Source organism: Erpetoichthys calabaricus, chromosome 2 (assembly GCF_900747795.2).
Source record: "Erpetoichthys calabaricus chromosome 2, fErpCal1.3, whole genome shotgun sequence".
In the NCBI taxonomy this organism is placed as follows: Eukaryota; Metazoa; Chordata; class Cladistia; order Polypteriformes; family Polypteridae; genus Erpetoichthys; species Erpetoichthys calabaricus.
Genome location: NC_041395.2, coordinates 200,775,131 through 200,801,914, shown reverse-complemented (window position 1 = coordinate 200,801,914; position 26,784 = coordinate 200,775,131). Strand labels below are relative to the sequence as shown.

At 37.5% G+C, this 26,784-nt stretch overlaps 2 protein-coding genes across 3 annotated transcripts in view; one reads left to right on the top strand and one right to left on the bottom strand.

The window, feature by feature from the left end:
* masp1 (MBL associated serine protease 1) overlaps nucleotides 1–2,014 on the top strand; it is a 206,672-nt gene extending 204,658 nt beyond the window's left edge. The window contains exon 16 of the mRNA XM_051922229.1: nucleotides 1,724–2,014. Within this exon, the coding sequence (XP_051778189.1) occupies nucleotides 1,724–1,917 (194 nt within the window). The 3' untranslated portion in view covers nucleotides 1,918–2,014. The remainder of the gene's footprint in view (nucleotides 1–1,723) is intronic.
* A 3,606-nt stretch (nucleotides 2,015–5,620) lies between these two features.
* Nucleotides 5,621–26,784, bottom strand: part of ostn (osteocrin) — a 32,343-nt gene continuing 11,179 nt past the window's right edge. For both annotated transcript variants that reach the window (XM_028792401.2, XM_028792402.2), the window contains exons 3-5: nucleotides 12,037–12,254; nucleotides 8,078–8,191; nucleotides 5,621–5,751 (exon numbers count right to left, since the gene is read on the bottom strand). In XM_028792401.2, coding sequence (XP_028648234.1) covers nucleotides 8,107–8,191; nucleotides 12,037–12,254 — 303 coding nt within the window. In that variant the 3' untranslated portion in view covers nucleotides 5,621–5,751; nucleotides 8,078–8,106. The remainder of the gene's footprint in view (nucleotides 5,752–8,077; nucleotides 8,192–12,036; nucleotides 12,255–26,784) is intronic.

The window sequence follows — 26,784 nt, the reverse complement described above, 5'->3', positions numbered from 1 at the left end:
TTGACAAATGACATGTACTGTATGTTACAAAGGGGCAAATTCCATACATTAGGACAACCGGTTGAAGTGCATGTGGTAGACTTTCTTTTCCTTCTCTCAGTTAAGTACTAACATGCAGAATTTTTACAAATGGTTACAATTATTTCCTGTTTGCTTTTTTATGAGTGTAGCCACTCCACTACTTGGAAATAATATAAACCTCCAAAAACAAAGCAATACTGCAATGCAAAGTGATTTAAGAATCTAAGCTTTACAGAAGTTTAAATTTTTCCAATATCATTTATGGAGTTTGTTTATTACACTCATGTGAAATTCTTGTGTATGGAAAAAATGTTGTGTGGCAACAAATATTAAAATTAGAGATGTATGCAATAAAATATTAATTGTAAGGAATGTAACATATTATATTTTGTAACAGTTACTTTCTGTATTTTTAAAATATTTCATGTTAATTTTGTATTTGTCTCACACAAAAGTGCTGTGTTGACCATAAAAAGGCTCTGCAGTTGGTGCTTGTTATCTGGATTACATATAAAGAAATCAAACTAATATTAATAACAAAACCTTTCTTCCTGCTCCTTGCCTTAACCAAAACGTTATTAACACACTTATTTTCAAATCAATGCCAATCATTATCTCCACTATCATTGCTCCATTTTAGGGCTTTCTTCACATGAATACATTCTCTTTTTCATTAAATAACTTAATAGCTTTACCTGTGTATATTTGACATATTTTTAAAAGACATACAGTATACAGAAAACACAAGTGCTATTAACAGTTTTATTTACAAAATATATTTGTGTGATTATAAACGTGGAACATGTACCTTATGTATCTATGTTGTAGTGCTGTTTATAGATGATTACATCCATTTTCATGTTAATTTTCTGATCCTGCATTTTCCAGTACGGGTTTGTAGTTAGTCGAGTAAAACCTATTGTGGAAGTAACAAGCACCAATGCACAGAGATAGCAGTGTATCATACAGCAAATTCTTTAACACAAGATCACATAGAATGAGTTTAGAGTCTTTAATTAAAGTAACAGCACGTTTGGTCTGTCAGATGAAAATTGAGTGCTTGTAGGAAACACACATGACTACAGACAGAACTTGCAAGCAACCTTGACAAAGCAAACCTTTATATTTGAAATCAGGGTATTATTTTGAAAGGCTTTTTGAAATTAATAATCAGGTAATCTGTCATAGTTTTAATATTGTAGTCATTGAACTTTTGTTAATCGCAGTACTGTATACAGAAACAATTATTATTTTTTGTTCACCGCTATGACCACCAACTATGTAAGTCCATTGTAAAAAACAGTGTTATATTTCACTATGTACTTTCCCCTAGTAATCTAAATAAAACTGGGAATTATAAGGTGGACACCCATTCATTCTCTCACAAGTTTATAGAATTTTATTTGCGCCAGGGATGCAATGTTGATTGCTAAGCAATGGTTGAAGATTGATGACCACAGAGTAACACGTGCAAAATAATGAGTGCTACGTTAACATATGCAGAATATTTTCTGAATGATGGGTGCAGGATAACTGGAGCAAAAGACTAGCCATGGGGTGTTAAGGAACAGTTCAAGTGTAGCTTCATTTATCAGCCTGCCTTTCTCAAACTGTAATCTCAAGACATTGAGGTCTTGTCATTTTATTTCTCTCAGGCCCAGACTTAGCTTAAGTGTTTTTCTGGTTTTTTTTTTCCTTTTAGGGGGCAAGGATGCATGCCAAGGAGACTCAGGAGGCCCAATGGTGACTCTAAACAAGAACAATGGGAGGTGGTATTTAGCAGGTGTTGTCTCCTGGGGAGATGGCTGTGGAGCCAATGACAGATTTGGAGTTTACTCTAACATTATGAAGAGTCTCCAGTGGATAAAGAATTCAACTGGTGTTAAGCATGTGTAGAAAGGAACAGCCTACCTTGGGGGCTTGACTGCATTGTCTGGATGTGTTTAATTATGCTTATTTAGAATGCAGTAAAATTAAAACAGAAAAAAATAAAGATGTTGCCTTCATTCTTCTAAATACAGACGTGAAGAGCTCCATGGAGCTGTGAACATTGTATTGTGATGTACTTTGTGTCATGAACACCAGACAAGGAATGGTGTTCAAATTTGAAGTCTATCTTTTTAGTGTTCAAATAGGATGACTGAGAAATGGAGATAGTGAAAGGGGCATACTTTGCAAATACATAGTCTTAAAGCAGGCTAAGTCATCAATCCCCAATAAAGCAAACCAATAATGATCATCTAAGCCCAAAACAAAAATCAAACAAGTCAAATAAACAAGCAGACGTCCAAAAAGTAAATATATATTTTTTTCTTTTTTACCCTAAACTATCCCTAATGTTCTTTGTACTTTTTTTTTTTTTTTTTTTTTTTTTTTTATAGAAATGATTTGCTTCTTAAATAAGACAATACTACTGGCCATCATTTTCGGTAGAGTGATGCAATGACAAGACAGTTTACAATCATGCAGCTACAAACAACCTGGTTGCTACCAATGAAAAATGCCTTAGTATTGTAGTAATACTGGGGTTTGGTGGTTTTGAGCATAAAGCTTTAATTTAACAAAAGAAGGACAGTTACCTGTTAGATGCAGGAAAATCCATTTCCTGGCTTAAAGGTGCCTAGATCTATGTACGGATAATGACTATGAGAATAAATGTATTGTTCCTAGTTGGCACAGGTTCTCTCATCATCACTGACCCCATTTGTAACACTTTTCCTGCCTGGAGTCCTGCTTCGGACAATTTTATTAATCATGAATAACTTCCTAAGATTTATTCTTTGCGGTTGTCTCTAATAACACTGCACAATAATTTTTTTGAAAAGTCTTGCTTCCAGAAAGGTTTTTGCTGATTGTGACAGGTAACTACTGGGTATGCATAAATATAGTTTTGGTTTTACTGCATCACGTAGGAACACAGAGAAATAGACATTTATATGCTTACTGACAATAACTTATTTAGTCACATTTATGTTTCATAAGCTATTAAATTCAACAGAATTAAAAGTGTTTTTCTCCTGATTTTCTTTTGTATTCAATGTCTGGCACATCACGTTGCAGTGTCCAACAGTAGTCAGCAAGCATTGACGGATTCCAGTTGCCCTGGTATCGTTTCTCCATCGTAGCAATGTCCTGGTGAAACCTTTCACCATGTTCGTCGCTGACAGCACCGAAATTTGCGGGGAAGAAGTCCAAGTGTGAGTGGAGAAAATGAATCTTGAGTGACATGTTTCACTTCATTGTCTTGTATGCTTTGAGAAGTTTGTCTACTAGCTGAATGTACTTTGGGGCTCTGTAATTGCCCAGAAAATTGTCAACAACGTCTTTGAAGGCTTTCCAGGCAATTTTTTCTGGCCCAACTAACAGATCTTCAAACTGCGTGTCACTCATAACATGTCTGATCTGGGGGCCAACAAAAATGCCCTCTTTGATCTTGGCATCAGTTATTCTTGGGAACATCTGTCTTAAATAATGAAAACCTTCGCCTTCCTTGTTCAGTGTTTTCACAAAATTCTTCATGAGTCCTACTTTTATGTGAAGAGGAGACAAAAATACTGTATGTTTTCCGGGTCGACAAGCGATTCATGTGCCACATTTTTCTGTCCTGGAACTAACTTTTTACGGAGTGGCCAGTTCTGTCAAGAATAGTGGGACTCTTTGGCACAGCTGTCCCATTCACAGATGAAACAACAGTACTTTTGTATAGCCGAAGTGCAGTCCTAGTAACAGAGCAACAACTTTAAGATCTCCATAAAGTTGTACCTGCTATACTGGAAGTGCTTCAGCAACAGTTCCATATTGTCATACGTTTCTTTCATGTGTGCTGCATAGCCAACAGGTACTGAAGGATAAATGTTGCCATTGTGTTGCAGAACAGCTTTCAGGCTTAACATTGACGATCACATTGTGATCACAACTCAAGCCCAAGAACAATCCTTCAATGTCACAACAGAAACAGAGACTGTCAACTTGTGCCAAAAATGTGGTTATATCATGATGTCGGCCTCGAAACACAGACATTTTTGTACCTGGTTACAGCAAACACCATTCCTGCAGTCTCGAGTCCAGCAGCTCGGCTTTTGCTTTTGACAGACCCAAATCTGACCAAATCGTTCAATGCGGACTGTGTTATCAGATGTGGATAGCCCGATGAGCATGGTTCAAAATCCGGGTTAATGTCATTGTCAGTATCCTGCATTGTAGTTTCTTAATCTGGTTCGTCTAAGGTCCAATCCTCTGGTGGTTTCGGAATTGGAAGACTGTCGTTATGTGGCACGGGTCTCATTGCTGAAGGCAGATTAGGATATTCAATTGACTTCATGTTTTTAGCAGAGAAACCAAACACATTAGTCAAACAGAAGTAACAGTCCGTCACATGGTCTTTCTGTTCTCACTATATCATTGGAACAGCAAATGGCATCGTCTTTCGAGTGCCTCTGAGCCAGGCTGTCAGACTGACAGCACATGTTGCACAGCAAATGTGAGGCGCCCATTCCTTGTCTTCATCACCAATTTTGCAGCCGAAATACAGATGATAAGCTTTCTTCACAAGAGCAGTCATCCAACGTCTCTGAGGTGCAAGTGTACATTCGACACAGATATAGCAGAATGTATCGCGGCTGTTACGACATTGATGAGACATATCGCCCGATACCAAAACATTTATAGCATCAAGCTTCCATCCATAAATCCATCCATTATCCAATCCACTATATCCTAACTACAGGGTCACGGGGGTCTGCTGGAGCCAATCCCAGCCAACACAGGGCGCAAGGCAGGAAACAAACCCCAGGCAGGGCGCCAGCCCACCACAAGGCACACACACCAAGCACACACTATGGACAATTTAGGATCGCCAATGGACCTAACCTGCATGTCTTTGGACTGTGGGAGGAAACCGGAGCACCCAGAGGAAACGCGGGGAGAACATGCGAACTCCACGCAGGGAGGACCCGGAAAGCGAACCCAGGTTTCCTAACTGCAAGGCAGCAGCACTACCCACTGCACAACCGTGCCGCCCGCATCAAGCTTACTTACTGTTATATTGCTACAGATACTATACTGATATTATACATACACACTGACTATATTAACCAAATGAGCAAGATTGGTGTATGCAAGCCACCTTTATAGCATGCTGAGACAGTGTCAAGCTTGTTCAGACCTGCCCAGGATGTCAACTTCCACAGAATAGCTTCCAACCTGGCCTGATTCTATGCCTGGACATACCCATGTTGCACAAACCATTATTGATAAGTCACTTATGCAAGCGAAAATGTTTGGATACAAATATAAGAAAAAATCATGACAAAACTAAAGATTTCTCTGAAACACCCAACAGTTTTCAAGAAGCAAAAACTTTGTTGTGCAGTGTAATATACTGTTATCAAAAATTTGTGCTCACCAGTGGGAAACAGGGAGCAACAAACTCCTGAATTGTGGCCATTTCTTAAAACTTTAATCAATGAGAAGGTGCTTTAATCTCAAGGTCCTTCTTCTTCCTAAGTTGTTTATTTTTGAAAACTTAAACACTTTTCTAAGTAAATTGAAAATTATAGACCTGTATGAAAGACTGAAGAAACCAGACAGGAATGCACTGTAGGGCCTCAAAATGATATTTATTCCAGTAGATAATTTATTTAAAAAAAAATAACAACCAATACCCCCTCTCCACACACGCAATGAGAAGTTAGCCATTTAGTCTTCATTTCAAATTCTTGCATGTTGCATCTGAAAGTAAGAGAAAAATAATATACTATTTACACTACTTGCAGTATATTTGTAAGTATCCCTTCCACGTATCCCTACTTTAAGCAAGAGTCCACTAAACCATTTCCCCCCTAGGATATTTTCACTTCTGAAGAAATCACAAAGGCAATGGCTTAGGTTTAATGCAGTACTAGAGCTCAGTGTGTGAAGAGTTGCAATGAGATTAACACACTGACATAACTCAGATGTGGGATTTGTATGGGATACAATGGGAATCAGTAGCTAATCTTTGTTGTGAGCTGGGCATCTATCTGGCGCTAGTTATTGAAGTGAGGATGTTAAAGATTATTTTATATATAGAGTCTGACGCTGACTTCAGAGGTCGGGTAACTAAGATTTATTAGTCACTGGTTAAAGTGACTCGATTAGTCATGAAGATACACAATGGAAGTTGACAAAAAGTCATTTTATGCTGGGGAAATTGTATTTTAGGACTTCTTTTTATCAATGGAACACTGAAATTACATGAATTTTAGTGCAGATTACATAAGGTTTTGAGTTACAGCCTAGTTACTGTGTATGTATAGTTTATGTATTCTCTGCATGTGTATTGGGTTTTTTTCCTGATATTGCTATTTTCTTCTCATGTCCTAAAGATATTAATGATAGGCTAAGTGCCACATTTCAGCTGGTCCAATGAGAGTCTGTGTGTGTAAGAATGTTCTCTATGATGAATTAGCAATCCCTCCTGTATTGGATCCTGCATTGTGCCTGATTCTGCAGGGAGAAGATCCAGTGCTCAGTGTCAGTTATTTGAATTAGGCAGGTTTAAACTGGATGGATGGATTATATAAGACCACGAAGTAGTTAAGTAACATGTTTAAATTTGTTTCCCATTTATATGTGTACTAGCTGTTTGTGTGGTCTTCGGGACAAATAAATAACCCAAAGACTCCTGAACAGTTTTACTATATTAGTGAAGTTGCAGAGGTGTCAGCTAAGTGGACCAGGATAGGTTGTATCTTGACCAAGACGGACGTGTAGTCAAGTGCAGCTGTGGCACAAATTGAGCAGGACAGACTGGAAGCTGTCTCGAGCAAACTTATGGTACCTGGTTATGTGAACGTACAATGTGCAGAGTTTGTCTGCTTAGATTGAATGAGAAGTGAGGTGCTTGTAAGCACCAAAACAATTAAAAGGTTCATGCATCCTCCATCTCACAAAGTGTAAGTCAGACTTGTATAAGCGTCTACATCTTCCGTAGAATTCACACTAACTTCTGTGGCTGTGGTCGAGCCTGAGCAGAGTGTAATGCTCCATACACACTTCATTTTTCATCTTTCATTTATATATGAAATATTTGTGTGTGTGCAAATAGAAAATTAGGCAATTATTCATAAATGTTAAAGCAAGTCATTCTTAGAATTTCATCTCCGCTTATTGAACTGCATTTGGTCAGTCCATTTCAGCCCTTGCACGGGTAGACCAATGAACATCTGTCACCATATATGGAAATATGGGAAATATGTCCATTCATAAAATTCCTCCAGAATGTCAGCTACCTCAGTGTCAAAGAATTTTCTGCTTGTGAAGTTTTTGGCAAGTAGAAAGAATGAGAACATGTAGGCATCTTGTTTTGCTAAATTCACATCTTCATGTTTTGGACAACAAAAGAGTGTATGTATTTCTTGTGGAAGAAGTGGGACTGGCATGGAAGGTAATTGATGCAGTTTTCATGATCATTTCATATAATTGTTTTGTCTAAAATTAAACAAGTAAGGCTGTACAGAAGATGTTTTTCCCATTCACTGGGATGCTTATGATAATTGGTGATCTTTCTACACAGATGCAGCATGATTTCTGTCTGACAGGTCTGTGATAATGCTGGAACTGCCTTGAGTTAATTCAGCAAGCATACTTGGACAGCTTGAAGGTTTTACCATGTTTTGCCCAGCACTGTGATCAGAGCAGCTGTAGACCCTACTACCACCAGCAGTAATGCAACAGGCAGTAGCTTTTATTTGTCTGGCAGGTGTTTTAAAAACAAGTAATGTTGAAATACTGCACCTGAACTTCTGTATATTCATAGCATACAGTCATCATTGTGTGTTGTTCTCATACAAATCCCCATTAGGTTGTGTCTTTTCTACTTTACTAGTTTTTGCTTTTAAAGACAATATCTGGATTTCTCTACCAATTAACTAAGCGTATAATGTATGTGTTATATTGGTTTATGTGCAACATCTTTTTTGCCATGGAGTCAGCGAGGTGAGGCAGTATAAACTACTGAATACTGCTACTTGATACTACTGCTGAACATTGTGGAGTCAGGAGCATGCTGCAGTACCTGTTTCTGCTCATCTTCTTTCCAACATGTTAACCTCTGCCACTGGCAAGATGGTTTATTCCCAGTCGGTCTATTGGTATTCCATATCTTCTTTTTGGTATATCAACAACTTTCCTATTGGATAGAAACAGTTTTTGAGTTATAATATGTTGTATGATTACTATTTTAATTTCTGGATATGGCTTGGACTTTGTGAAGATTTTTTTACATGCTCATCGAAATATTACAGGTCACTTTGTCATATGTACAAAGTACTGTGAAATTGTTACTTGCATGTGCTAATCATCATGCAAGATGTCACCACTTTCCAACATCATGAGTAGTGAGTTTAACAACCTAACCTACTTCTGAGCCCTCTAATTGTTCCTTGTTTTCTTTTCTTCCTATTTATTTTTTTCTCTTTTTAGTTATTTTCTTGACCTCAGGGTTTCATTTCAATGTAAAACATATAAGTAAAACAAACAGTTTTCCTGTTCAAATCACATTTAGTTATATAACTTGAACATACATCCACATATAATCTCAGTATTCTGAATTCAGTGATGTTTGCTTCATACATATATTAAGAAATATGTATTTTTAAAAGTCATAAATATTTGGTTTATAAGCTTATAGGTAACCTATTATATACTGGGGAGAAATATGCATATTTCTGTTTAGCTGCTGCCTTATAAGGGCCACATGTCAATAAAACTCAGCTGTGCATTTGCCCCTAACCATAAGAGAAACGCCTATTTATCATTGTTCTGACTGAGCTGACATATTCTGCAATAAACATACCTGCTATATCATCTGTGTCCTGGAATGTTAACAAACTAAATAGCATTTCATACAATCTCAATAAATGCTTATATGTTTGTGCACACTGAATAGTAGGGATAGTTGACTGACATAAAGCAGTAATTGTGATGTAAAACTTCAGATTGTAAGAATTGTATTTCAGTGCTTAAATTGAGCAAGGATGAGCAACCTGAATGTTTAATTGCCACACAGCTCAAGTCGTGCATTCTCAGGTATCCAGGTATCCATTCTACCAACCTCAAACCTGGCTTACCTGTTCACTCCAGCAAAATTCTTCCTGTTTGAATCAATGGGGGATTTTAAGAACATTTTCACGCTGTTTCCAAACTTTCTTATACCAATTTCCGTTGTGTTTTCATGATCTAGGCTTCACTACCTCATTGAGAAGTATTACATTTTTTAAAACGATGTGGATTACTTTTTAGAAAAAATAGCATCTGTAAAATTTCTCTTCCTGAACTCTGATATTTGAGAGATAATGTAACATTCTACATGTTTTGTAGGACAAACTGGGCTGAGTTTAACATTACCAAATAAAGTAGAATAATGACTTGTAGGATCATTAAAAATAAATAATCTAGTGGAGGTGAAAGTTCCAAAAAAAGTTTCTGTTTTTTTTCTGACATCCATTTCATTCTGATATTGGTTTCACCTTAGGTTTTGACCACTTGGTTAAAAATATATATATTTTTTAATTTTAGACACAGTAATTAAATATGGAAAAGGGGAAATTACACAACAGCTGAAAAAAATGTAAAGACATAAAATACAGTAATCTTTATTCCCTTTATAATTTTGCACAATTTGGTGTCTAAGAGCACTTGCTACCAGAGAACAACTTACAGGTGCAGAAAAAAATATACTTTATGAAAAGATGTGTGCTTTTAAGTTTACTTGAATGTATGGATATGTCTACATGTAAACAATACTATTACACAGTAAAATGGCCATCTAGTTTAACAAAAATGCAATCGTTTATTCAAAAAAATAAAGAAAAGCAGGCAATTGTCCAGTGTGAAAAAGCAATAAGTTCACCACTGGCTTCAAAAGCCGCTGTTGCTCCCTTTGGCAGAAAAAACTTCTTGTAGGCTTTTCTTGTAATAGTCTCTCCATCTACATCATTGATATAGATATTTTTTTGCCTTCTTCTCCTAACAAGAACTCTTTCAGCTACATAATGTTTGAGAGCTTTCTTGCATGTACTATTCACCTCAAGACTGGAAACAACATTTCATTGGATTTAAGATCTAGGCTTTGACTTAGCCATCTCATAATCTTACACTTTTATTATGAAGCCTTTCTTTTGTAGATTTTGACTAATTTTGAGTGTTTTGGATTATTTTCTTGTTGTCCAATCCTGTTAGAGTGTAGCTTCAGCTGAAGGCCTCAGATATTTCTGGTACAATGTGAAAACTACCATTGACTTTGAGATAATGAATTGGGTAGCTCCAAACTATAATGTTTCTACCAGAATGTTTTATGATATGAGGTTCTTTTGGATTTTTGCCAAATATGATGTTTGGCATTATGTTTAAATTGAATTACTTTTGTCTAATTGTCTTACTCATATGGAGCACATTGTTCCTATAGTTATAGTTTTGTCCGGATAATTTCAGTTGTGCATCTATAGTATATTAATCTTTGAGAGCAGAAGCTCTTTCCTTCCTTACATTGAATGTAGAGTGAAGCTCTGCTGCCATATCGGAATTAGTGGATATTGAAACAAGGCTTTCCTGTAAATTTCGTGATGTTATCCAGGGGTTCTTGGAGATTTCCTGCAACATCTTTTAGTCCGTTTTAGGGCTGAATTAGATGGGATAGACTTCCACTGGCTTGAAGTTTTAGATAATCCTTCAGACAGTGGAATGTTTCACTGCAACATTGCAGGGAAATGGCTTTAAATAAAAAATACTTACTAGGCTCATAGGTATCTGCAGTCTTTTTCTGAAGGCCTCAGAATGCTCTTTTGACCTTGACATGATTTAGTCACACATCTTAAAATGCTCAAGCCAAACCACACCATTGATTTCTAATGTTTAAATAGTGCAATGCCCCACAAGTTACACTCTAATGATGTTCTGATCATTTGCTCTTATTTGGGTGCACTTGATTTTAATTTTAGGAATTTATTGCAGTGATAAAGTTAGGGGTGTAAAGACATTTTCCACATGAGAAAATTACATTTCTGTTTATTTAAATACTAAAAATGAGTGCAAAATGCCATTTTAATCCATACATTTTCCAACCTGCTGAATCCGAACACAGGGTCACGGGGGTCTGCTGGAGCCAATCCCAGCCAACATAGGGCACAAGGCAGAAACCAATCCCGGGCAGGGTGCCAACCCACCTCAGGACACACACAAACACCAAGCACACATTAGGGTCAATTTAGAATCGCCAATCCACCTAACCTGCATGTCTTTGGACTGTGGGAGGAAACCCATGCAGACACAGGGAGAACATGCAAACTCCACGCAGGGAGGACCCAGGAAGTGAACCCGGGTCTCCTAACTGCGAGGCAGCAGCGCTACCACTGCGTCACCGTGCCGCCCGCCTTTTTAATATTATTATTATTTAATAATATTGATTGCCAATTTAAAATGAGATAATATTTTTCATAAATGGTCAGATGCTATATAAATGTTACATTTTGACCAAAAATTAAAAAATATATGCAAACCCTTTCGTGGGTTGTACTTACATTTTTACACCACAGGACCCCAACATCCCTGTTCCAAATTTCTAAATAAACTGACTTTTCAGTTTGCAGAAAATAACTTCCTGAACAATTTCTATTTGAAAAAATACAAACCTTTTCATGAGGTGTACTTAGTTTTCACATAAATGTATCCAGAGCTGGACTCCAACATTCCAAATTTCTAAAAATAAAATTATTGTTCAGTCTACAGAAAATATCTTGCTCAACAATTGCTAATTTCAACATTCTTTCTAATTCTTAACTCACTGGAGAAGCAGAAGAGTTGTATACTGTGTCACTCATTACTTACCTGCTGTTAAACCAAGAAGAACAAGAATATAAAATAGATTTTTTGTTTCATTTCACCATGCTGCAACTCCAATATATCAGTCATTCACTCTGAAAATGTTGGTGTCAGAATCTGAAGATCAACAATTTTCATCGATTTTATCACACTTACCGTGGTTTGCCTTTGACCTCCATGGTGCTTATTGAGAGCCTATCCAAAGGCGACCCAAACCCAGTAAAGCTTCTCTTCTTCTTGGTCTCCATGATATCATTCTCTAGATTCACCAATTCATCCAATAAGAAGAGTTTAGTGGTGAGGTCATTAGCTGACTTCTCCTCACTGGACATGGATTGTGACTCTGTATCATGGACAAGTAATGTGTCCAGAAGCTGAAAAGTAACCAAAAGGCAGCAGATTGAGGACCACAACTTTTCAAGAATAGAGCACTTTTCATTTAATTCACTTCCATTCACTAGATGATGGCATAGTAGTCCAGTGATTAATGCTAGAGACTCATACTTCAGGAGCATGTGTTTGAATCCAAGCCCAGACAATGGCAGTGTGAATATTGAACATTGTCTCTGTGTCTGCATGGGTTTTTCTTCCTCTCTGGGTTTCCTCCCACATCTAAAAAGATGTGAATGTTATATAGTGCAGATTTAAATCCCCTAACTAACTTAAGTCAGGATGGGTGTGCACATGAATGCATCTTGAGATGGACTTGTGTACCCTCTAGGGCCAGTTCATACTTTGTGACCTGGGCTTCTGCGGTGGACTTCTTTATCATTAGAAATAAGGTAGAGTGATTCAGTTAATGAATGGATGGATGTTTGCTTGATTGAGAAATAGGTAAAAATAAACATCTTCATTTGATGGTTTTACTTTAATTTGTTGATTTTTTACTTTTTTAGCTAAAAACCTGGAACCTAAAGTGTTTTGCAGTTTGTTTGTACTGTATAGGTAATATTCAGTACTTCTATTGTAAAAACAATACATTTGTATTATTTAAGCTATTTATATATATATATATAAAGTGTATGTATATACTGAATATATATATATATTTATATATTTATATATTATATTACATATTAAAACTAAATAGTGCAATCATCGTATTAATTTATACCTTCAGGACTGTAATTGTGTCTCTTCAGAGAATCCTTGGGTATCTTTGGTTTGACTTTGTGTTGAATGAGCGGTTGCTCATGGAGTCTTGAATGAGGCACATTACCTGCATTGTGAGGGAGCATCAGTTACGGCACTATGGCCATGTGGCGCATTTCCCCGTGGGTGATCCGGCTCGTAAGATCCTCATTGTTGGGGACCCAAGTGACTGGACCAGGCCAAGGGGTTGCCCATGTAACACCTGGCTGCGGCAGATAGAGGGTTATTTCTGGAGGGTGGGACTGGACCGCATGTCTGCCTGGGGGGTTGCAAACCGGGATCCTGAGTTGTTTCGTCATATGGTAGGTGCGGCAACACACTATACCAGTGCATGCTCCCCAAGTTGACTTGACTTGGACTGTAATTATGTCTTTTTTAACATGTATACACATTGTCAGTCTTCCGTGTTATTTTTTCTCTTTTTGGATTGTCCCCAAAGTAGATATTGTTTCTACACTGAATTCCAGATTCCTTAAGACCTAGCAAAAATACAGTTAAATGTATGTCACAGATTAGAACTATTTTTTTTACCCTAACATTTAGTCTACAGGTAAATATTATGTGTGTTTCAATGTAAAGTGATATACAGTATATAGTAGTAAGTAAGAACATATTTATGAATACTCAGGACATTGATTGTCCCAGTAATCTACTGTATATTAAATAGACTGAAGAGAAAAAGATATATCCATGCTACTCCACTATGCTTTGCCAATTAAGGGCATATGCCCTTTGCTACATCAAAGCAACATGCAACTCACTCTCGCCTCCCATTATTTCTTAGATGGTCTCTGGATGGCAGTTGAGCCTTTGAATTACCACGCACTTCCAGTTTGCAGTTCAGGTTGTTGTGGCAGGATGTATTTATACCTTGTTCTACCCATTATATTTGCATTTAAAAGATCAAGATTGAGCTCTTTTTGGGCTGCCTATGTTGTTCCATAATATGCACAAGTCAAATTGTTCACAATTCAAAGAGGTACCATCTATGTTTTTACAATTAATGCACCTTATCAGTACCCAGGTGTACTTCTTTTATTCGCTTTCCAACAGAGAATACTTTGCTTGGTCCCTCGATGTATGTAAAAAGTCTACTGATATTAAATGAAACTTTCATTGTCAAACACAACAAAAGCAGCAGCAAATATGTAACACATGACAAAATCCACATGGTAACATACAGTGCATCCGGAAAGTACTCACAGCACATCTCTTTTTCCACATTTTGTTATGTTACAGCCTTATTCCAAAATGGATTAAATTCATTTTTTTCCTCAGAATTCTACACACAACACCCCATAATGACAACGTAAAAAAAGTTTACTTGAGGTTTTTGCAAATTTATTAAAAATAAAAAAATTGAGAAACCACATGTACATAAGTATCCACAGCCTTTGCTGTGAAGCTCGAAATTGAGCTCAGGTGCATCCTGTTTCCCCTGATCATCCTTGAGATGTTTCTGCAGCTTAATTGGAGGTTTACCTGTGGTAAATTCAGTTGACTGGACATGGTTTGGAAAGGCACACACCTGTCTATATAAGGTCCCACAGTTGACAGTTCATGTCAGAGCACAAACCAAGCATGAAGTCAAAGGAATTGTCTGTAGACCTCCGAGACAGGATTGTCTCGAGGCACAAATCTGGGGAAGGTTACAGAAAAATTTCTGCTGCTTTGAAAGTCCCAGTGAGGACAGTGGCCTCCATCATCCGTAAGTGGAAGAAGTTCGAAACCACCAGGACTCTTCCTAGAGCTGGCCGGCCATCTAAACTGAGCAATCGTGGGAGAAAGGCCTTAGTCAGGGAGGTGACCAAGAACCTGATGGTCACTCTGTCAGAGGTCCTCTGTGGAGAGAGGAGAACCTTCCAGAAGAACAACCATCTATGCAGCAATCCACCAATCAGGCCTGTATGGTAGATTGGCCAGGCGGAAGCCACTCCTTAGTAAAAGGCACATGGCAGTCTGCCTGGAGTTTGCCAAAAGGCACCCAAAGGACTCTCAGACCATGAGAAAGAAAATTCTCTGGTCTGATGAGACAAAGATTGAACTCTTTGGTATGAATGCCAGGCGTCACGTTTGGAGGAAACCTGGCACCCTCCCTACAGTGAAGCATGGTGGTGGCAGCATCATGCTGTGGGGATGTTTTTCAGCGGCAGGAACTGGGAGACTAGTCAGGATAAAGGGAAAGATGACTGCAGCAATGTACAGAGACATCCTGGATGAAAACCTGCTCCAGAGTGCTCTTGACCTCAGACTGGGGTGACGGTTCATCTTTCAGCAGGACAACGACCCTAAGCACACAGCCAAGATATCAAAGGAGTGGCTTCAGGACAACTCTGTGAATGTCCTTGAGTGGCCCAGCCAGAGCCCAGACTTGAATCTGATTGAACATCTCTGGAGAGATCTTAAAAAGGCTGTGCACCGACGCTTCCCATCCAACCTGATGGAGCTTGAGAGGTTCTGCAAAGAGGAATGGGCGAAACTGGCCAAGGATAGGTGTGCCAAGCTTGTGGCATCATATTCAACAAGACTTGAGGCTGTAATTGCTGCCAAAGGTACATCGACAAAGTATTGAGCAAAGGCTGTGAATACTTATGTACATGTGATTTCTCAGTTTTTTTGTTTTTAATAAATTTGCAAAAATCTCAAACATTTTTCACGTTGTCATTATGGGGTGTTGTGTGCAGAATTCTGAGGAAAAAAATCAATTTAATCCATTTTGGAATAAGGCTGTAACATAACAAAAGGTGCAAAAAGTGATGCGCTGTGAATACTTTCTGGATGAACTGTATGAATAGGCTTGACTAGCATGATGCAAGCCTTACAACAGGGGAGCCTTCAAGTGCAGTAGAGTGTGGTTGCATGGGAAAAAATGGTGGGTTCCTCTTTAGTTAAAGAGATGTGGGGCTTTGGAATTTACCTTGATGACTGGTGAGATGCAAGTTTCACTATTGCCTTCCTCATGGACAAAGCAAAGAGCTGAACATTTTCGTTCTGGTAAAATCATATGAAAGGTACTGGGAATGTTTTTCATGCAAGACAAGAAAGATGAAAGTATTAGTGAAAGACCAACTTTAAACCCTTTAATTCACTTTGTATGTAAAGAAGTCCATCAAACTTGTACACCATGTCAGATATCCACCATACCAATGTTAATACTTATTTACATATGGAAAATAAGTACTTAATTATAAAAGCAAACTGCTTTGAAAAATCAGTCTTCTGAAGTAAGTCAGAAAGTTGACGTCCTTAACTATAAAATACTTAGCTCAGAACATAAGTAATTTTAAATAAAAAAATTTGTAAAAAATGAAATTTGTAAAAAATGCAGTTTAATCTTTAAAACGATTTAATTTCTGATTTGATCTTGGTTGAAAATATGGGAACTGCCTTTAAACTCGGAAGCTGTTGACTCATTTAGACCTGCTTTTTGAAGCTCAGTTCTATGCTTCTGTAGTTTCTACCCTTGAAAATGACAAGGCTTATTTTTACAGTCACTGATGTCCATTTTAAAAAGCACTTGGGCCTTCCAGGTAATTTCATTATCACCTTCACTTCTCATACCAGTTTAATTTGAGAAGACAACAGTGCCAGAAATAATGGCAAATAAGAACAAAATTAAATCAGCAAAAAGAGTGTTCAGTTGGGTGGAGTTAGAAGGATCCAGGTGGTGTGCTAATGCTTTTAGGGTGCCTATTTATAGATGAGATCTGGAGTAGACACTGATTAAATATTTAGCTTTTTTTGCAGTCCTTCTCACCTTTCACATGCGATATAAAAGTCTGAAGATCACGTGGTTTCCAAACCTCATTGCACAGTCAGCGTGATCTTTTATTCACTGACAGAGTCATTATTAAAAATTTCTTTCTGTAGCTGACTGCCTCGACGATAGTTATATATTTAGTCCTTGAAATGAAGCCCGCTGTTTTATTGGGCAAGCTGGGATCTTCTAAATTTAAACTCATGGACACAGCAGCAAGTCATCTGCTAGTAATTAACATCTCAAAGAATTTCCCACCCTTTCTGCCATCTCGATAGAAACAGGTTTGTCATTTTTCTTGTCTCTGGTTGCCCTGATATAATATTTGTGTTTACTTAATCAGCAATAGTGATTATTTAATGATATTTACAGTAAAGCACAGTTGACAAAGAGAATGTGCTTCCAAGGTAACCTCAAGCTCTTCATTTCATAGGACATATTTGTAAAGGAACATTCAGCAGTGTATGACATTCAAAGATGCTTTCAACTACCACAAAGATTCATGAAACATTGTCTCTTTGAGCCTCATGTATCGTGTCAATGTTTATACTTAGGGTAAATATAATAAGACAGAATGAAAGACAAATGTAGTATTATTTTGTAGAACAGATCAGATAAGGAACCAGAATGAACTAGCATACAGAGATGTAACCAGACCGGAAGGATTTAACAGATGTACAAAAAAGGCACAAGCTAAGAATATAATAGAAGAAAATGGACAAAAACATCAGTGATATTAAAATAGAATGGTTACTTTTTCAGTAAGCAAGTTCCTGTTAGAAAAGCAAAGCATTTCTACACAGGCTCTGTCAGCCTCAGGCAAGTGATAATTATACTGCTTGCTGAAAAGGCATTCTTAGAGTTACTGTTGTGCTATGTCTTTTTGTTAAGTATTTAACATAAAAAAATGAAATAATGAAGAATGAGGTGAAATCATTAATATTTAAAGAATGGGAGATTGTTTCTCTTTCCTTTGTTGCTGTAGTTACTGTAACACATGTTAATGAAAAAGCTTCATTGCAGCATGCCTTCACTGGCCAGATTGTGTGCTGTCACCTTAAAGTAAATTATGCTAAAAATAAAAAAGTGTAATGTGAAAGGGAACAGCTGCTAGATATATCCTGAGGAAAACTTTGCAGTTCTGTTTTAAATATCTTTCTTGGAAGGTGACAGCTCCCATTTGATGCTGGAGAGTGGGGATGTTATTATAACTGATGTTAGAGTGACAGTGTTATGATTTTGACAGCCACAGGATATGGAAGCATGGTCAAAATGGAAAAAAAAAAATTCAGAGTCACTATTCATGCACATTACCAGTAAACAAAACTCTATGCCAGCATGCCAACTACCTAATAAACACCAAACAGATGCAATGTATGCATAAAAACAAAAACTTACAACAGCTAACTATTTTTTCAGTGTTGGTAATCGCTCCACAAAATATTAAGGTGCCTACTTCAGGAGGAAGACAGTTAATTTAGGTTGGAGTCAACCCACCTAGTGGTCCACCTTAGATAACCTTATGAAGAGCAGTATGAATATGCACAGAGGAGATCAAATGAAGCCTCTCAATGTGTTCTACAGCATAAATTAACTTATTTGTAGATTTGTAAATTCAGTAACATATGTTATACCTGTGCAAGGTGTTACCCAGGGCTCCATCCCTGCATAATCCTTTGGTACAACACAAACTTCTTTACCCACACATTGATGGGGTTGCTAGACATGTGACAGTTTGGTAATTGCAAGAGTGTAGGTATTTAAAAGGGCAGAAATCTTACTCAAGTTCAGACACTTCTGGATGACTTTTGTTGTTGACTTCCCAAATCTTATTTTGTAAATTGTTGTATTTGTCTTGTGGTTTTGGGTTGCTGATTGCGCTGACAGTGAAACTATGTTAGTGAAATTTGGAGATTCCTTTTGGACTTTGGCATTTATTAAAATTTTCCCTTTCTACCCTATTATACCCAATTTTCTATACTATTGGTGCAAGCATCTCATTTTCTCCTACTGCTGAAATTGAACCCTGGGAGGTACTTTTCTACGCTGGGATGCCCCACTTATCCTAATTCGATCACTTTGTAGGCTGAGTAGTGAACTCATATTGAGAATAAGACAAGTTTGAGCTCCATGACAAAACCTCAAACACACTTTGACATGATGTTAAGCACCCATGAAAAATTATTTCAGGCCTTAAATAATGTTTTTTCTTCTTTCTTAATATTGTTAGCACTCTGGACTGAAGTAGGCCACATACAGTATGGAATGAAGGACTATGATTAAGCTTTATGAAATACTTTACATCAAACATTTTGATCAATCAGTACACAATGCAAACGTGTGGTGAAAGCAATTGGTGAGTATCATCTTTAACTCCGATAGCCATTCATTTATGAAGTGTATTTTGTATGTTTTGTTCTGCTCTAAATTGGGAGTTTTCATAGTGCATTGTCATTCAGTAAGTCAAACCACTTTCTGTAGTATATAGAGTGAACTAACACATTATCTTCGGTTAGTACCTGACTTAAAGAGAATTTTCTATGCAATACTTGAAAAGTGCACTCTTTAAAAAAAACAAAGAGGAAAGTGACTCTTAACTCTATTTCTGGACTGGATATGATAGTACTTCCCCTTGACAATTGTCGAAAAGGGAGAGAGTTATTTAGGTTTAGTTTCTTACAAAGTCGTACACTGCCACTGACTTTCCTAATTTTTTTAATTATGTGGGTGTGTGTGTGTGTGTGTGTGTGTGTGCGTGTGCATGTGTGTGCGTGCGTGCGTGCGTGTGTGTGTGTGTGTATGTGCGGGCGCATATACACATACACATGTGTGCATTCACCAGCACTTTTAAGATCCATGTTCAATGGCACATGCTTTTAGGAAGCGATTATTGCTTCAATCTGTGCCACACCTTTGTTAAAACCTTACATTCCTAGACTGCACATTAAGAATTCCTTCTCTAGATATACTGTATATTCCAAATAGAAAGAAATACCTGCTGCTAAGTCAGGAAGAAGTAACTATCTTCCAGTTTATTCCCAAAGTAATAAAAAAAAACTGCTGTACATTATATTTGCCTGAATAAACAAATGTCTTCTGCTGTATGCTAAGGAAGCTTAGTTCTGTTTAGAATATTGATATGCTAGAATGAATTTGATCAGAATAGGCTATTCAGCCCAACAAGCTCTCCAATTCTAGTCAACTAATTTCTCCAAAATAACATCAAATTTGCTTTGAAAGTCCCTAAAGTGCCACTCTTTACTACACTCTTTGATAACTTACTCCATGTGTCTAAGGTTCTCTGTGTAAAGAAAAGCCTTCTATCATTTGTGGGAAATTTTCTTTTAACAAGGCTCTCTATGTGTCTCTACACTTTTTATTAAATAAATAATTTGAAAGTAGCACATGTATCAATTCCCTTCATAATTGTAAACATTTCAATCACTTCTACTCTTAATCTCTGTTTGTATAAACTTAGCAGTTTTCTGCTCACTCTTCACCTCTAAGTCCTGGAATCATCCTAGTCACCTCTTTTGATACCAGTGTTTAAGTCAATATTTAACCCATCTAAGCAGTGTGCCTTGAAGTACAATTTGAATTACTACTTTCAGTGTGAACAATAACCTCTAATTGGGTACTTAATTCAAAGCTTCCTTACAATCAAGATATATTACCATATTTATATGCTTTTGTTGCTTCCTCAGTGAATTCTAGTATGCAGATAAAACACATTCTTCCACATCTGGACCCATGTGGCATTGATACTAAAAGGCCTGTTCTTGTCATGTGATGCTCAATCTTTTTTAACAACTGCTTGTATTAGTTTACATGTAAGGCATGTTAAAGTATATGCTCTGTATTTTTCAATTCAAAGTTGTTTCTTCACAATAATGGTATATATTATTTTGCCACACAAAATTCTAAAGAGAGGCACACTGTATTTTATAAATTTTAAAAAATAATTAGCCTTTTCTTTTTCATTTTATACTGGAAATAATGTGTGGCAGGATTACATTGTGAAGAAAATCTTTAAAACTGAATATATAGCAAAGGTTTTGAATTATGAAAAAGTGCCTTCCAACTTTTTGAGGGATTCTAATGACTAGAGTATAATAAAAATGGTAAATTTTATTACAGATTCTTGATACTGTAAGGATACATTATGTACTGCATTGTTTACCTGCTTGCATCATGGGTGGAGTTATGAAAGACCCAATCCCACCCCTGCAAGGAGTAAGATGCACACCATAGCATAGCGTAACACCGCACCATAACAATAGCATGAGTTTTACTGTACTATGTAAACCTAGCAATAAATCTAAACTGACCTGATTACAATGCATTGCATTTTTGTGCCCATGGCAGAGAAAAATATATTAATACAGTAATTGATGGGAGAAATTGAGAACAATTTTGATGATGATGTTATTATTATTTGAACACTGAAGAATGCTCCTTTGTTTTTATTTTTGCAGTGATTGTCCCACAAAGTCTATGACCCTTACAAAAGATGCTTTTTATATCTAAAGAGATATAAAGGACTCAGAAGCGGTACCTAATTATGTTTGATTATGGTCAGATGACTGTCACCTTTGTGTCGTGATTAATTTGTCATTTATGTAAACCTGGAGCTTCCAAAGCACAGAGGTTTAAATACATATGCAAACATTGACTTTTGAGTTTTTCTTCTTTAGTTAAATATCTACAAAAAAACTGCTTATTTTGAATTTAGAAATATATTGTTACAGCATAAGAGCTCACATTAAAAATACTGAATGCATAAATAATGTGTGCAAATCTTTTGTCATACGGAAAATTGTGATGACTTTCAAGGGGAGTAAATATGTTTCCATGCCACTGAAAGTGATTGTAAGTGTGCCTTTTTTCAGTTATTATTGTCTAGTTGTCTACAGAACTGAGACAGAAATTTATATGTGGGCATCAACATTCAGTGTCAATAATTGCGCTTGGCAGTGACTTTTTGATGTAAACCTGAATTAGAGGAAGACCAGCAGTGAAGTAAAGCACACACCCGGCCTCCTTTTAAAATTGTTAAATTGTGCAAGAATGGTTTGCTTTTTGCTTTTTTTCCTTCTTAAAACATGGATATTCTGCATTATGTGTGTAATCTGAAGAGGTGGATCAATACTTGATAACATTTTTCACTTGAAAAATGGACGTATTCGGTAAGTTTTAAAGCTTTTCTTCATAATGGGACCCCGGCACCAATTAGCTTCTTTATAAAATGCAAGCGAGGCATAGATATTTGTTAAAAATATAAAATATATTTCACTTTAGAACACAGTTTCAAGTGGCAAACTAATGTATAACATAACTATGAAGAAATCATTTTGTCTTCGAAAATACCAAACGTATCCTTTAAACTTACTGTTTTATGGTTACTTGGATTAGTACAGTCTTCCTTTATAAAATGTAATTCTTATATTCCCTTCGTCAGTATATGTTCTTTTAAACTAAATTAGTGACTTTTTACAACAAGAGCCAAGGATCAAATGGTGGAATTTGAAAAAGGAAGATTGCAAGGTTGAGTTTAGGGTGAAGGTGAGACAGGCACTGGGTGGTAGTGAAGAATTACCAGACAGTTGGGAAACTACAGCAGAAGTAGTAAGGGTGACAGCAAGAAGAGTGCTTGGCGTGACATCTGGACAGAGGAAGGAGGAAAAGGAAACCTGGTGGTGAAATGGGGAAGTACAGAAGAGTATACAGAGGAAGAGGATGGCAAAGAATAAGTGGGATAGTCAGAGAGATGCAGAAAGTAGACAAGAGTACAAGGAGATAAGGCACAAGGTGAAGAGAGAGGTGGCAAAGGTTAAAGAAAAGGCGTATGATGAGTTGTATGAAAGGTTGGACACTAAGGAGGGAGAAAAGGACCTGTATCAATTGGTTAGACAGAGGGACTGAGCTGGGAAAGATGTACAGCAAGTTAGGATGATAAAGGATAAAGATGGAAACATACTCACAAGCGGGGAGGGTGTGTTGAGCAGATGAAAAGAGTACTTTGAGAGGCTGATGAATGAAGAGAACGAGAGAGAGAAGAAGTTGGATGATGTGGAGATAGTGAATCAAGAAGTGCAATGGATTAGCAAGGAGGAAATAAGGACAGCTATAAAGAGGATGAAAAATGGAGAGGCTGTTGGACCAGATGACATACCTGTGGAAGCATGGAGGTGTTTAGGACAGATGGCAGTGGAGTTTTTAACCAGATTGTTTAATGGAATCTTGGAAAGTGAGAGGATGCCTGAGTAGTGGAGAAGAAATGTACTGGTGCTGATATTTAAGAATAAGGAGGACTGTAGGACTATAATAACTACAGGGGGATAAAATTGATGAGCCACAGCATGAAGTTATGGGAAAGAGTAGTGGAAGCTAGGTTAAGAAGTGAGGTGATGATTAGTGAGCAGCAGTATGGTTTCATGCGAAGAAAGAGCACCACAGATGCAATGTTTGCTCTGAGGATGTTGATGGAGAAGTATAGAAAAGGCCAGAAGGAGTTGCATTGCGTCTTTGTGGACATGGAGAAAGCATATGACAGGGTGCCTCGAGAGGAGCTGTGGTATTGTATGAGGAAGTTAGGAGTGGCAGAGAAATACGTAAGAATTGTACAGGATATGTATGAGGGAAGTGTGACAGTGGTGAGGTCTGCGGTAGGAGTGACAGATGCATTCAAGGTGGAGGTGGGATTACATCAGGGATCAGCTCTGAGCCCTTTCTTATTTGCAATGGTGATGGACAGGTTGACAGACAAGATTAGACAGGAGTCCCCGTGGACTATGATGTTTGCTGATGACATTGTGATCTGTAGCGATAGTAGGGAGCAGGTTGAGGAGACCCTGAAGAGGTGGAGATATGCTGTAGAGAGGAGAGGAATGAAGGTCAGTAGGAACAAGACAGAATACATGTGTGTAAATGAGAGGGAGGTCAGTGGAATGGTGAGGATGCAGGGAGTAGAGTTGGCGAAGGTGGATGAGTTTAAATACTTGGGATCAACAGTGCAGAGTAATGGAGATTGTGAAAGTGAGGTGAAAAAGAGAGTGCAGGCTGGGTGGAGAAGAGTATCAGGAGTAATTTGTGGCAAACGGGTATCAGCAAGATTGAAAGGGAAGGTCTACAGGACGGTAGTGAGACCAGCTATATTATATGGGTTGGAGACGGTGGCACTGACCAGAAAGCAGGAGACAGAGCTGGAGGTAGCAGAGTTAAAGATGCTAAGATTTGCACTGGGCATGACAAGGATGGATAGGATTAGAAATGAGTGCATTAGAGGGTCAGCTCAAGTTGGATGGTTGGGAGGCAAAGTCAGAGAGTGTTGAGATTGCGTTGGTTTGGACATGTGCAGAGGAGAGATGCTAAGTATACTGGGAGAAGGATGCTATAAGGATAGAGTTGCCAGGTAAGAGTAAGGCCTAAGTGAAGGTTTACGGATGTTGTGAGAGAGGACATGCAGGTGATGGGTGTAACAGAACAAGATGCAGAGGACAGAAAGATATGGAAGAAGATGATCCACTATGGCAACCCCTAACGGGAGTAGCCGAAAGAAGAAGAAGAAGAAGAACTGACTTTTTACAACAACATACAATTCAATATTACTAAATATAAAATATTAATAATCATTTTCTCTATCTGCTTAGTTGAATTCAGGATCATAGCAAGTCAGAGCCATTCATGACAGCAATGTATACAAGGCAGAAAGGAGTCTGGGATAAAAAAACTCGACAGCATGTCTGAGGACTGTGGCCTTAACCCTGCTGTTCAATGTAAACTAATCCAAGACCAGTGTAGTGGAAATCCCAGAGCTCAAAAACATTGAACAGTGCTCATCACTGGACCATTTAAGCATCAATAAATGTAAAATAAACTGTCTTACATTATGGAAGATGGAAAAATGCGCCTATGTTATTTTCATGCTATAAAAACAGTTAAATAGAGGCAGCATATTTCGCTATAAATTTATTCTCCTCCTCTATGAATGGTAAAGTTTATTGTCTTGTGGACCTATCAGAGATTATCAGCAAGTCACATTCTGTCTTTGTGATTCATTTGTAGAAGAACATGTGACCCTTAGATACTTTCAGTGTTTTTCATAAGTGAGATAATCTTATGTGATGGAAGCTTTTCTTTGATTGTTTAGTACATTGTAATAAATAAATAAGATTCTAGTGTTCTGTAGTGTATGAATACTGCAGTCCTAATTCTCTAACTTAACACTAGAATTACCAGAGTCTACAAAAAAACTTGTAGATCCGGCCCACCTTAAAACCGTTCTCACCTCTCTTTTGTCTTCTAAATGTGCCGATTAAGACGAGCAGCAAAAAGCCGGCTATTCCATCCCCCATCATCGCAAAATGTTCACTAAGTTTTCCCAGCTCATGCCTTGTTTGATTATCTGGGAGTGACTGAACTGGAGTTTTAGAGTGGAAATAATAGATCGTTATTTGGAACACAGGCATTTCATGTGTGCTCCATTTCTACAGTAATCTGTGTAAACACATTGTTAAAACAGAAACTTTTTCATATTTTAGTAATAAATGTGACAAAATGTAGGCATAAACTATAGAATGTGTGAAGCCTGACGGCCAAACATCAAATAAACACTTTCACAAAAGGTTCAAAGCTGTAACAACAACTTCCGTGACGTAATGCTGAGATTTGCTGATTCAGAGCACAGCAGTCCTGCCGCGCCGTAGAGACCGGAGTTCAATTCCCAGCTGGGGAGGAAGTGTTTTTTTTTTCTTTGTATCCTCAAACGGACATAAAATTTATAAATTGGTATGCACTGTAAATCGTTAAGTTTAAAATGTCCATCGCGGTTATTTCTGTTGATTAATTCATGCTTTTTTACTTAGAGTCAGAACAGGAGCTTATTCAGCTTCTGATCTGACTCTAACAGCGCCAGTATAAATCACACCCAATCTGATGCTGTTCGTTTTTACTTCGACAATGTTTTCTGATTGGTACTATTCGCATCATAAAATGATTTCTTCAAAACGTCACATATATTTGTTTTGAGATAATGAACAGAGCTTCAAATTACAGGTGCTTGTTCAGTGTAATAGGAACCATAGCACAGAGAGGTGTGTACACTGCAACACAAGTACACATGTCGTAAATGTAGGAAGGGCGCTCCTTGGGTGAGCTATAGCGTGTCTTTATGTGAAAACAGCAGTGTCAGATGGGGAGTGTCTGATGATTGCATATAGCGCTGAAGTTACTGATCTTTACTATGCTTTCCTCTGCATGTCCTGGAGTACAAAGTAACAGCATACAGCAACATGTGGGAACTGGCAAGATTGGGGGAAAAAAAACACGCAATTGTATGTATCGTGATACACTGCAGAGCTATAGCCCGTCTTTATGTGAAAACAGCAGTGTCAGATGGGGTAGGGAAGGATCCTGAACGCGACTGAGAGAAAAGTGAATAAAAAAAACAAAAACAAAGCTAACCTTTACAAATATCATAAATTACCGCGGCTGTTACAGACTGAAATCAAATGTATCTTTTTATTCTAAAATACTAAAAATAAGAGCAGTTCACTTCTCAAAAGGGAGCCAAGCAGGATCGAACTTGTGACCTTTTGATTCTCAGTCAGCAACTGATACTGTTACGCCATGGGGCCATCACAGTAAATTGATGTCAATGTCGCACACTAAGGCGACTTTTTTTTCTGCAGTTATATTTTTGAATAAAAGCGCACTTGTTCTGTTATATTTGTACCTTTCGTGAAAGTGTTTCTTTGATATTTGGACTTCAGGCTTCATACATTATATAGTTTATGCCTACATTTTGTCATTTACTACTAGAATATAAAAAACGTTTCTGTTTTAAAAATGTGTTTACACAGATTACTGTAGAAAACGGAACACACATGAAATGCGTGTGTTCCAAATATCGATCTATTATTTCCACTCTAAAACTCCACTTCACTCCCAGATAATCAATCAAGGCATGAACTGGGAGAAGTTCGTGCACGTTCTAA